We start from the raw sequence: 13,280 nt of genomic DNA on the forward strand, positions 1-13,280 counted from the left end.
TATTTTTTAATTGTTAGGGAAGCTAACGCAAACATGCGTAATCAGTAAAAGTATTGTAAACGTTCAACGTAAACACAAGTCATATTCAGGATTATCTTTTTTTTTCTACAGACTCTGAGTTATATACCTTGAAAAACGTGATCGGAATTTAAAATTAACGCCACTTACGTATTTCTTTTCTAAAGTAATACTCGTCTATAGACTGTAGTGCATTAAATAGAGAATATATTTTCTTGAATTATGTATCCTTATAAATTGTCTTATAAAAAAAAACGCCCTTTACCGTTGAAATATATGAACGTTCGGCGAAATGGAAAACGTATTTTACGCACCTCAAGACCACAACGAAATCACGTGATTTATTGTTCATTTTATTTACAACTCTCCGTTATTCTCAAAAATTTAAATACCGTTAGCAGTTTATTTTATTCTGAACGAATTTATTTTCAATTAATGCACAGTATGAGCTAAATCTACATTCTTTGAGCTTCGTAATATAATAGACGTTTTTTTATTTGGGGCAAACATACGCTGATTATAGCCGCTTTGTTTGTAGGTCACAGTTAACCGCCTTCAAACTGACTTCAAGGCCAATGTTTTTAGAAAAATTATCACTTCTGCAAGAGGTATGAAAAAGTCGTTCCTTGAAAAATAATAATCTGGATAAACGAGTCATTTTTCAATGAAAGATTAAGTTTTGTAGAAATTAACCGTCCGGATCCGGAACGCAAATTTCTGGCTTAATGAAACAGAATAAAGTGGGAAAAATCGGTTCCCAAAAAATATCGTCCGGAAGGAGAAGCGTCCGGATTACCGCGGCGCCACTGTGCATTCTATCTACAAAAAAAATCTACAAAAAAAAAAAATCAACAGTATATTTATCTTTTATAGGAGATTTATCCGTTCCGCTTCCAAATTGTTCATCTTTGATAAAATGTTCAATTTGTCACGATATACTGAAGAATCCAAAGATTTTGTCTTGTTTTCATCACTTTTGTGCTGAATGCATTGGTGAACATCACAGACAGACACAGAACGGGAATGAAGCCAGGTGTCCAATTTGTCGGCGACCCTTTGTTTTGGATTTTGCCGGAGCATCAGATTTGCCAACATGTCCATATGCTCAAGCTATGTTGGATGAAATTGAAAAGGTCAAAAGGGAGAAAAAAGAGAAAAGACAGACATTAAAATATTGCAATGCAATGTGCCAGGATGAAAACGTGACACGACGTGCTATATTTAGCTGCTCCACATGCCCCTGTGATCTGTGTGAAATTTGTATGAAAGCACATACAAAGTTTCTTAGGACCCATATTTTAATTTCACTAGATGAGAATGAAACTGATAAATCTGATCCCATTTTGAAAATAATTACAGATATCACTACAAGCACGTGTTCTCTTCATTCACAAAGTGAAGTAGATCAGTTGTGCAAAGCATGTAGCATTCCTTTCTGTAAGGAGTGCGAGCGCAGTCACTCTGGGCATGAAGTTATTACTTTACAAACAATAAAGAGCGGAACTAAAGCAATGAGAGAAGGAATCGTTAAACGTAAAGATGTTTTGGAAAAATTCAAGGGAGACCTTAATGGATTCATGATTATGCTCCAGACAGGAGAAGAAAAAGCTCTACGCGAGATTTCAGATTATTACACTGGATGGATACAGAAATTAACAGAACACCGGGAAGAAATCAGTGATGATCTTAGAAGGAAATCGACTAGGATACAAAATGATGTCATAACTCACCTGAAATCTCTTGATGATCAGAGCGTCTTTGCAGAACGATTCCTTTATAATTTAAATCGATTATACGCAGCTGGAAATAACAAATCGACATTGAGCACGTGGGATTTAATTATTGAAAATTATGAAAAACTGAGGGAAAACGAAAAAGATGATATTTATCTTCCAGAAAAATTTGCATTTCGTTTTGTGAAACCGAGGCAGGATTTTAAAATTTTTGGAAAAATCATTGAGGCTAAGGCATATTACGATCTGTACGGAATGTTTCGAGGTATGTTAATGGAAAATATACAAATATTTCATTCTGTTAAATGACCGTGAAATCAACTATTTTCTTGGGGGTTAATTTTCAGTGTTTCCGATGTACGAAGAGGTCCATGAATTCATGTCCTTCCACGAATTTTGCTAATCCTTAAAAAAAAAAACAATTAAACACTTCTTAAACTACGAAATCAATATTTTTTCCTTGAATCACGATAATTTGACCGAATGGAAATAAGGAATTATACAGTAGTTTAATTAATTTATATCATAACATATAGGCACTGCCCATGCAAATATATCTTTGAAAACATTAATTTTATATCTAAAGAACACTTTTCATGAATTCACGTCAACTGACATGACCCACTTATCTTTTCACGCATGTTGGTGATTCATCCATTGACATCCAGTACATATGTATGTATACATAAATTGGATTAAGAAAGAGGGATGAAACGCCAAATATCTATGCAAAGATCCTTCTTTCTTTCTCTCCTTTTTCACTCGCATTAAAGGAAATCTTAAAATAGGATACTTACTGATATAAGATAAATATTTTAATTCTTTTGAATTTACGGTTTTGGTAGCTTTTACTACGAATATCAAAAAATTATGAGAAGGAATTTTGTGTCAATATCACATTCCATAAAAGTCTTTTTGACATCGAAGCATAAGGCTTCCGTTGTTTTGTTAAAATACTCTTACATTATTTCATGTATCTGGACTTAAAAAGTTTTGGAAAGATAATCTTTCAGTCCTTTATGATCTGTAATTCTCCGATGTTACGAATAATTTGTAATTCAGCATCATTTTTATTTATAGTTACATGTATGATACCAATTCAAATTGTTAAATACAGCAGACATTATCCATTTTAATATTATAAATATGATCAAAATAAATTTTGATAGTAAATATATACATAATAGTCTGGTCGTGGACATAATACCTGAATAATACAATAGAGGACAACAATGCATTTCGAAATAATACTTCCTTCATTCTGTAGATTACCAAATTAAGTTTTTAAAAACTTTAAAACACATTGCATTTTCATTATGTTTTCTCCAAGCAGAAAAAGAGTTGACAGTGGAAGAGATTGACAAAATTGCAAGTAAGACAATATACAACATAAACTATATGAATGCATAACCTTAAATGGTACTTTAAGTAAGATTTACTGATTTAGAATCATCAAAAAGTTATAAATGTAATTTTTTCCTCGTGGAAAAAATACATTATATGAAGGACTAAACCATTTTAAACTAGTTAACGTATATTTTTTTTAATTTAAAACCTGAGGTAAGGTCATAAGTAAAAGACATATATCAGTAGATATATATATAAGTAAAAATTCTTATGTTATACTAACACGTCTTGATTTTCATCCCCTTCAAAAAGTATATTTCATTTTCAGATGACAAATATGTAACTGGGGAGCAAGAAAATGCCACCAACAAGTCAGAAATGACATTTCCAGACATAGGAAATGCATCAGACAGTAATATATACATGTTTTGTTAACATATCCCTTTTACAATTTGAAAAAAAAAAATTAAGTTCTGTTTTTCTTTTGAATCTTACAAATATGAAATTCATTTTTTTTATTATTATTATTCATTATTCAGAATATAAAGAAACTATACATAATCTGGATAAAGCATTTTTGAAATTAAAAAGTAAAAAAAGACTCCAAAATTGTTAATCAGGTATTGCTTTTCAAATAACAACTTCGTTTTTCTAATTAAACAATTGTATGTATATCGATTTGGAGTCTGGAAAAAAAAAAGTTTAACATTTGAATTCTATAAATGGATTTTTCGACATCTCGAAAAAAAAAAAAACTATTGCAAGTGTAATAATTATCTAACGTTATCTTTTAATAAAAGAAAAATATACATTACTATACCATGATAATTAATATAGAATTAAAGTATGTCTTTGAATTCTTTCAATGACATAAATTTCATATGCAGATGAATATGAATATCAAGAAAATGGACAGAAAATACAAGACAATATAGATGAAAGTGTACATGAGGGTAACTTTCACTTCGTTGTTTTAATTAATGATAATTATAACTTTTTAAAGATGGTCTTAGTGATTAATTTGATTTAATCTACTGATTAATCTGAATCTACTGATACTAATCTACTGATTATGAATATCTGTGTTCAGATATATTCTCTCAACTTGTTTAATGTTCTATTAATTTTGAATGTAATTTCAGATTATACAGTTATGCACAAAATTAGAGCCATTGACAACAATTTTATTTCTGGTGATTCTACAGGTATTCATTATAGTATTCATTACAGTATTCATTATATTAATTATAAAAAAGTGTTTGTAGGCTCTTCAGAATAAGAATCCCAATGAATAATAAGTTTTTAGATTTTCATAAGAACGAACTTTGATTACTATTTAGTACTGTTCTTAAAAAAAATTGTGAATATATTCATTACGAAAGCATTAATTGGATATATATATATATATATATATATATATATATATATATATATATATATATATATATATATATATATATATATCTCAAAAAAAAAAATCACAAAATAATTTCTGCAAGTGCTTTCGCCATGTTAGGCTCTTCAGGCAGTTATACAAATGTCAGGTAGGTTACCTGGTAACGTCCAAAAGCAAAAGCTTGAGATTTATTTATTTATTTATTTATTTTTTTTTTTTTGAATTTTTATTTTTAATACACCCAACAAAATATACGGTTCTTCATTTTGTTTTTGAAATTATATTTATATATATACATTACGTGGTACGTCATAGTGTAAATTCGCTGTGACAAAAGTATTCGCGATTTTTACATAACGGCGAATTTACACTATGCGCCGAGTTCGAAAAAGTGGAAAAACTTTCGATACAGATCAATTTAACCATTGAAATTTTCACAGTCATGTTTTCCAAGAAAGTGGTGTATTAGACATGTGGACTTGTTTTGAATTACATAATTAATAATTCTGATGCAAACAGGACATCAACAATCACATACATCCAAATGCAAAAATATCTGAAAAGACGTATGGTAAGAATAAAGAGTTGGCAGCAATCCATGTCAAAAGAAAAGGATGTACTGTAAGCTAAATTTAAAATAACGAAACACACTATTGATAACCAACGGAACACTGATATCTTCACTGATGAAATTTAGATAGTTTTTGGTAAAAATCGTCGAGTATGTTTGTGGAGGACATCCATAGAATCGTACATTCCCCTTTATGCAGGTGTCCCCCGAATAGAATTTATGATGTGTAGTTACATGTATATTATATGCTATGAAGATGGAACTTTTTGTATTTGAAATAGTAGAAAAATGCAGAAAATATGTTAAAGAAATCTCTCTAGTGTTAGAGGTGTTGGTAAAAAAAAAGAACTTTATTCAAGATGACAATGTTACCATATACGGAGCCCATACTACCAGGAAATACAAATGGGGAAATGATATTCAAATTTATGTGTGGCCGACATACCTGGGCATTAATCTCATTTAAAAATGTAAATTCAAATGAAAAAAACTCTACACATTTGACAATAGACCATTTAATCTTTTGAAGAGCTCTATGGTATTATCTCGGACATCTGTGATCTACTCAAAAACTCTTTTGGCTTCTGAACCATTCCTTTTATAAGCTATAATTAAGTGTAAGAAACATATCACAAAATATATGGTAAGTATAAAAAAAAATTGTTATGATATTTTATGTTTGTACAAATGAGGCGCATTACTTTTTATGTAAGACATTTTAAAAAATTGCCTATATTTTTGTCAAAGCGCTTAACACTGTAAATGTTACTAAACATGGTACTTCACCTACGGAAGCGTAAAGGTTAAGACTTCTTATTTTCATATAATTATATGTTGTATTGTATCTGGGTACTTTCACATAATTTAAAGCGTCTTTTCTGTATGATAAATATTGCTAAAAGTTATATCGACTTAAAAAAATATTGATTTGAAAAATTTTGATTTAAGCATGAGAATTAAATATATCGATGTAGTTAGTTCGACACAAAAAAAATATGCATAATTGTTAAACTGATATAAATATGCTAGTATTTCTAAGGGGAAATTTGAAAATATTGTTCTCCAAGGGCGCGGGAATTCTAATGAAACGTCATATCACGCAGATTAATTGACGGCACATGCACCATGTACCAGTGTAAAGTGTCAGATATTAGTTGTGTGACTATAGAGAAAAACTTTTAGAAGAAGGGGACAAGAGGGGCATAGACTGTTCCCCACTGGAGCAAATATAAATTTACAGCATTCTAATAAAGAGTCGCCCCCGTGGTGCATTGATTAGAGCGTCTTCTCTAGAGTCGCGGAGTAAGGAGCTGATCCTTACGTCGCGGGTTCGAATCCGCTGCGGGACGTGGAGACCGACCCTTCGGATGAGATCGTATAAACCGAGGTCCCGTGTCGGAGTAGATGCTGGCACGAAAAAGATCTCTCACTGCTCAATGGCCCTAAGCGCAACAACAAACAAACCAAAAAAAAAAACCCATTCTAATAAAGTAGAAATATGTATACAAGTTTAGTGATAATTTTATATTTTTTTTTTTATTAATAAAGTTCATCAATCTCACTTTGAAATAAAAATTAAGTGCTTGCAATGTATGAATGATAGAAATTGCTATGACGTAAGTAAAGAACAACAGCTGATTAGGGTTGTGTATGGAGCAAAATAAAATCGATACGATACGATGCAATATTTTATAATACAATATCCGATATATTGGATTCTTAAACAAGTTTATCAAAAAAGTCATAGAAATCATTTAAAGTATGAATTTTTTAAAAACTAAGTGTTTTTAACCCATTTCGAAGGTCAGGTCTCACTATGTCTACAAATTACACTTCAAATTCAAACTTTCTATGACTGTAAAAACGACATGTTAAAATAAGGTTGTCTATGTATTTTGTAATATTTATTTAAGACGTGCTATCTATTTAATGATTATACCATTATTTGATCCATTTTAACTCAAAACAGTGAAAATATAGCCTTTGGTGATTGAAATTCCCAATTTTTCCACAGAATTATGAGAAAATCTGAATGCCCGATACGTATTGAAAGTTATTTTTTCGATACGATACATTCTTAAATATCAATACGTATCGATATATTGATACAGCCCTACAGCTGACCCCCCACCCCCTTTCCCTTCGTTATTTTAATGTTCCATTCATGAGAACATTAAGTATTAGTTCTATTAGTGGTAGAATCAAAAGTAGCAATATTATAAAGGTGACACTGGCTACATTGTATGTACTTTGTAAATGTTTGATGTTTTAACACCCTGTGGTAAACGTAGGATCTGCCACATAGTCGTAAACATCCATAGTTTTGACCTCCTTCCCGTCTCTCGAACTCAAAAAATATAAGCAGTGAATCATGATGAATATATATGATTTAAAATGTTTAACTATCAGCACATCAGATATTACATCTTATTACTTAGAATGATCTAAAAAAATATTAATGTGCTTCATTTCAGCCAATCTGTATGAACTTAGTCACAATGTTAAAAGGGGGAAAGAGTGGGGGTCAGCCAAATAAAAGGGAAAAAAGAGATTTAATTATCTAACTACGAGTATTCTTCTTTATTTTTTGGATATGTTAGCGGATCTATACTATACTCGCGTAAAAAAAAAATGGAGGAGGGGCACAGATACTCTTTTCTCTTCCACTCTTCAAAAGATAGGGACAGTAGCCCCCTATGACTATGTCTGTGACTTAACTAATAATGCCTCTCCATCCCCCTTTTTCAATACATTAACGAACCTGTATCAGTCTATAATCGTGTACGATAGCAAATTAAAGGTACAGGAGCTTTCACTGAATCCCGAGTGAAGTGATGATTCATTAGAATTCCCGGCCCCGCGAAGTTAATTCAATAACAATATTTTCTCACTTCTCTCTTGGAAATATTCATATATTTATATCGATATATATCTTTATTTATTTTTACAAATCGAATTTACTTTATCGATGATTAAATAGCTTGCTTTAGTCAATATCTTAAAATCAATTTTTTTTAAGTCGATAATACTTATAGCAAAAAAATCAATTAAGGGGCCAACTGGGGTTTTATTGTGTGAAAACTGCTATATAGAAACTCTTTAATTTTATACCATATATACCTTACATTGACTTCAGTATACATGCCAAGTTTAGTGAACATCTACCGTCTGGTTATTTTTTAGGGACCATTTCAAAATTCAGGTACATTTACTATAGAATTATATAGGAAAATACCATTTTTTCGCACTTCGAAGCAAATTATACAAATGTTACTCTACACTTTTTGCTCAAATTATATTATCTGATGGGTAGTACTATATTGTACATCTTAAGCAAGAAACACAAAATTCTGGTTTCCAGAGGGGACATCTCAAAATGCCAAAAATCAAAGATCTTTCCGAGTCTTATATTTCTTACCATGCAAGTTATTTTTTATAACAAAAACAGTCCATCTGTCAGAAATGGCCAAATCTCGGCAATAGGATGGGTGGATAAGGATATCCCTTCCCACAGTTAGTATGGTGACCCATCACAACCCGAGTCCTCTGTCACGGGAGAGTCGTTTTTCCAATGTGGATAAAGTATGGGCGCCTTCTTTTTATCATAATTCATATGTTTAAAGTCTAAAGTAAACGATATTTTAGAGATTTAATAATTATGTTATTGTTAAGATATACAACCATTTTTCTAATTGTTACTTAACGATGTTTCATAACAAATTGCTCAACTAAGGACACATCTTTTCCCCGGCTTGCTTTCGCTGAGCAACAGAACAAACATCATTTTTAACCGTCTCCCTGTCTTTACTTAAACAATCAATCCAATTAATGATTGAACTTCTGGTAAGTCTTTTGTCTTCATAAACCTTGTACAAATTATCATATTCTACTGCAAAGGAATTTCCAAGATATGCGTTAAACTTTACAGCCGTTCGTTGCTCGAGTACGAATGAGTCAACCATTTTTTGTCACAAGTGACCTACATATTGACGTCATTTTCACATTGTGACGTCACAAACACGGAGCAAAACATTATTTAACATATGTTATTTATAGAACATGTGTATGACTATATGTGTGCCAAATTTCATTCTGATTTGAATTGTGGTTTTGTAAATATAGAGATAGTTCGCGAACTTTTTGATCACCCCTCGTATGTGCATAAATAAGGAGTTAATAATATGTTGACAAGACAATAAAATATAAGACAATATACACGTTATCACACAACAAGTGTAGAGACCTTTACGCTTCCGTACTCACCAGAGTAAGCTGTTTTAATCTCATTTTCATGGCAAAAGGTGTCTTGCTCTTATAGAATTCTGAAGCAATATGTAATCAACAAGCAATTTTGTATCAATGCTAGTGCCTACCGATGTAGTCAGCCCCCCCCCCCCTTTAACATTTCACATATATATGTGTGTATATATACCTTAATTCCTTGTTTCTGCAGGTAAAACTTTATCAGTTAAAAGTCCAGTAGAATTATCTTTATCGTACAAAATAGTAAATTTTTCTATATTTAAACAGTGCATTTTTTAATGAAGATCTTACACTTTACAGATAGTTTTACATACTTCCATGATGAAGAATATACGGATACAGGTATTAAAAAATTCTTTTTCTTGATTGAAAGATTATCAGACATGTTCATGCCAGTTATGTGTTACAGGGTGTTTCATAATATGTGTTACATTTTGAATCTTCTATTTAACAAACACAAGAAAAAGATACACACAAGTGTTTTTATCAACTTCATGCGTATATCCATAAGATTCATTATGTACAATTACCAACTAAAATATTAAAAACTGGACAAAATCTCAAACATTAATGAAAATTAGTGAAATTTCTAAATTACGTCATTTTTGTAGCGTTGAATTTCAAAACGTCAAAAGTCCACGTTACATGTTCTTAATGACCTCCACTATAACACCTACAAATGAAAGTTGCTTCTCGAAATTTGTATAACCTTGTCACAAATTTTTGCTTAGACACTCCTCATTTGAAGGTTTGTTTCTTTTGAGCTCATTCAGTATCTGTTGTCTAGGATTGTAGACCCTGTTCCTAAAGACACCCCCCCCCCCGAAAAAAGCCCAAAGATTGAGATTGGCGAATGCAGAGAGCAAACTCTTTTCTTGGGGTGTTGCATTATTGAAAATTTGTACGCTGATAACTTCATATCATATTTCAAAGTTCAATATATGATGGAAATGCTGATATTGACAGCATCAATTTCTGAAAACATCCGTCTGACAGTTTTCTCAGGAGTTTGCTAAACTATCTAAGAGTCTCCACTTCACCAATTAAATCTTCGGTTCTTGAAGTCCTTAGGCTTTCTGGAGTTATTGTGTCATTTATCCCATATTACCCGTCCCTGTCCTTTAACCTTGTCTAGCCTTCTGATAAGCATCCTAAAGAGCTTCCATTCTTTTGGAATATTTCCTTAATCAACTTCTGAATGAATATTGGTGACATGTATTAAAAAAAAACAATAGCTTTGCAATTCAGCAATATGTTGGTAAGTTAAGTCCATTTCGAAAAATATTCAAATTATGACATCGGCGTTTATGTCACAATTAATCATTGCATTACCATAATTTCCTTGACTTTTTCACATGAAATAAAAATGCAGGATTTGATGTAAAAAATGATATATAGTTTGTAATAGAAATATGATAGGTAAGAAAAATAATTAGATTTAAAAATGTAACATATATTATGAAACACCCTGTATAAGTAAAGCATGCAAGAATATTATGATTATTTTTAGGAAATTCAAATATAATGTTAAATTTTACTTCTGATAATTTGTTGTATTTCTCTAGTGTTTTATTCGACAGGTTTTACTTCCTTCTCTTAAGAAAACTTTTAATAATTCGTCCATGTCACAATATTTATGAATTATCGATATATCTTGGCTGCAGATGTAAGGGGGGGGGCGAAAGTAAAAGAAAAAAGAGGAAAAAAAATCAATCTTCATGGAATTGCCCAGAATTTAACAAATTATGTCATTAAGAAATATCAGAACATGAATCAATTTGGAATTACCGTTAAATCCTCAAATTATGCCATTTATTGACAATATTAATTGAAGATAATCAAATTGTAGTAACTCAACATGAGCAGACTGAGAATCATCGAAACAACTATAATGATGAAATGATGCAAAATCTATATATCGATGGTCAGTCATTGCATTTGATGCTTTGTAAAACGTGCAGGAACAGTGTTACTTAAAAGTTTGTTGTTGTTTTTTTTTAACTTGATTTATCAGCATTTAACTTTCGTAGAACCGAAAGAAACGTTTGAAGAAATGAATACTGGACCCATGGACTTAGGTAAACATTTAAGATTTTCTACATATAATTTTCTATAAAAGTGATTTTCTTGACAGATAATTTCTACATATATAAAAAGTACAATAATTTCAGTCCTCTTTATGTTTATCATTCGAGATAAAACATCTACAAAATGTTCTTTTAAGAGCATTTAACCTGCCTTTTAAATGTAAATACACATAAGGTCCAAATACATAGCATTTCGTATAACTTTATCAAATCTAAGTACCGCATTGAGTTTCTTATTTACCAACGCACAGGGCAATTGTTCTTTCCATTACTTTGAAAAAAAATATGTTTAAAAAACTCTGTCCTTCTCCAAAGTTAATTTTTCATATGAATTTATAGTTTATGCAGATGCCTATGATTTTTGCCTTGAGGGTAGTGAAATACCACCTCTTCCACCACGGATTTACAAAAGTTTGTAACCAATAATAAGTATAAAATTAATTGTAATAACTTGGTTTAAATTTAGAGAAGAGGGGGAAGAGTAGCATTTTTAAATATAAAAATAAAGTACAAATAAAGCAACTAGGAACCCACAAGCCAAATTGAAAGAATAATAGGTTTCAAAACAACTTACACAGAATATAAATATTTAACTTGTAAAGATGAAAAATTACGTGTCATACAAACTTATCAAATTGTTACTTGTTTTAACGTTTTTGATAGGTTTTAGTGATGACGAGGAGACAGCAGTAAAAAGAATTGAGAGTCAGGACGATTCAACACCCCTAACACTATCAAATGATTTCGAAGGTAGCATAGGTTAAATACTAAATAGTCTCTCTCATTTGTTCAAATTGTCTGATAAATTCTTGATATTTAAATTACAATGAACTATTCCATTTCAGGAAATGGTCCCTTTGTTTGTCTTTGGAGAATGTATTTAGCTTTTGAAGTTTCGGTATATATTTATTTTATTTATATTTAGGTTTTTACTTTGAAATAAAAAATATATATATACTTTCATGCAACTTGTTGTAATTACATAACATTATCTGAATGAATTATAACGTATGATCAGACTACTAAGCATACTTAGGTGTAATCTACGTCTGGTTTTCTTAAAGGAGGCACAATGTTACCTGATGGAAATATTCTATTAACAAGCTTTAATGCAGGAGAGTTGATGATATGTAAAGAAAGCGGTGAAGTTTTAAAACGTGAAAAAGCAAAGTATGTGTGGGATGCAGCAACTGGAGTTGACGAATCTGGCTTTCCACATGTTTACGTAACCTTTGTGAAACCAAGTACGCCATTTTTGAAAAGAATCTTTTCTAAGCAAGAGAATTCCTAGAAAACTAATTTTAAACAACAAGAGTTTAGCGTTTAAAATTTTCCATTATATCTTGTGAAAAAGAAGTGTTAACAGAGACAAAAACATCAATCCACGATCGATGTTTTTGCCTCTATTAGCCTTGAAATGCAGATTATATCGTTTAAAGTATGTTTGCTTTCAAACATCATCGCAGTGTTAGGCTTGACATTACATTACAAGAGGGAGTTATTACATTAAAAGAAATAATTAATAAAGATGTTTAAGATAAAATGTTTAAAAGATTAAATTGATTGCCTCTATATTAGTGATGCCTATATGGAAAAAATGTGTAGCTTGTTTGTAAATTTTTTTGACCACTTGACCGTTTAATCGAACAGATAGGCTTGATTGTAATTTTATTATGACAAATTCAATTTAATTCTTAACTAGCAATTTGTAAATATATTTGTATACATTTTAATATCTTAGATGCAAGGAAAAAACCAAGAATAGATGTCTTTACAACGGAGGGAATTTACCACGGCTTGTTTTCCAAAGACGTAAATCATCCGCTTGGTATTGCTTGTTCTTCAACGGAAGTATTTGTATCAGA

The 13,280-nt window shown here is 30.9% G+C and overlaps 1 protein-coding gene across 1 annotated transcript; it reads left to right on the forward strand.

Moving 5' to 3' along the window:
- The first annotated feature begins 310 nt into the window (after window positions 1-310).
- On the forward strand, window positions 311-12,706 carry LOC133178710 (E3 ubiquitin-protein ligase TRIM56-like). The gene is made up of 8 exons (XM_061313423.1): window positions 311-319; window positions 557-626; window positions 892-2,016; window positions 3,427-3,510; window positions 3,986-4,051; window positions 4,241-4,303; window positions 12,079-12,165; window positions 12,480-12,706. The coding sequence occupies exons 1-8, from the start codon at window positions 311-313 to the stop codon at window positions 12,704-12,706; spliced, it is 1,731 nt and encodes a 576-aa protein (XP_061169407.1).
- Window positions 12,707-13,280: the final 574 nt, after the last annotated feature.

This window comes from Saccostrea echinata, unplaced genomic scaffold (genome assembly GCF_033153115.1).
Source record: "Saccostrea echinata isolate AGI-Se365-2 ecotype Australia unplaced genomic scaffold, CSIRO_AGI_Sech_v1 ptg000003l, whole genome shotgun sequence".
Taxonomy (NCBI): domain Eukaryota; kingdom Metazoa; phylum Mollusca; class Bivalvia; order Ostreida; family Ostreidae; genus Saccostrea; species Saccostrea echinata.

Excerpts from the sequence above, each read along its gene's own strand:
- LOC133178710 (XM_061313423.1), top strand. Across the intron at positions 627-891 it reads AATTATCACTTCTGCAAGAG|GAGATTTATCCGTTCCGCTT; the intron begins GTATGAAAAAGT and ends TATCTTTTATAG. Across the intron at positions 12,166-12,479 it reads ACTATCAAATGATTTCGAAG|GAGGCACAATGTTACCTGAT; the intron begins GTAGCATAGGTT and ends GTTTTCTTAAAG.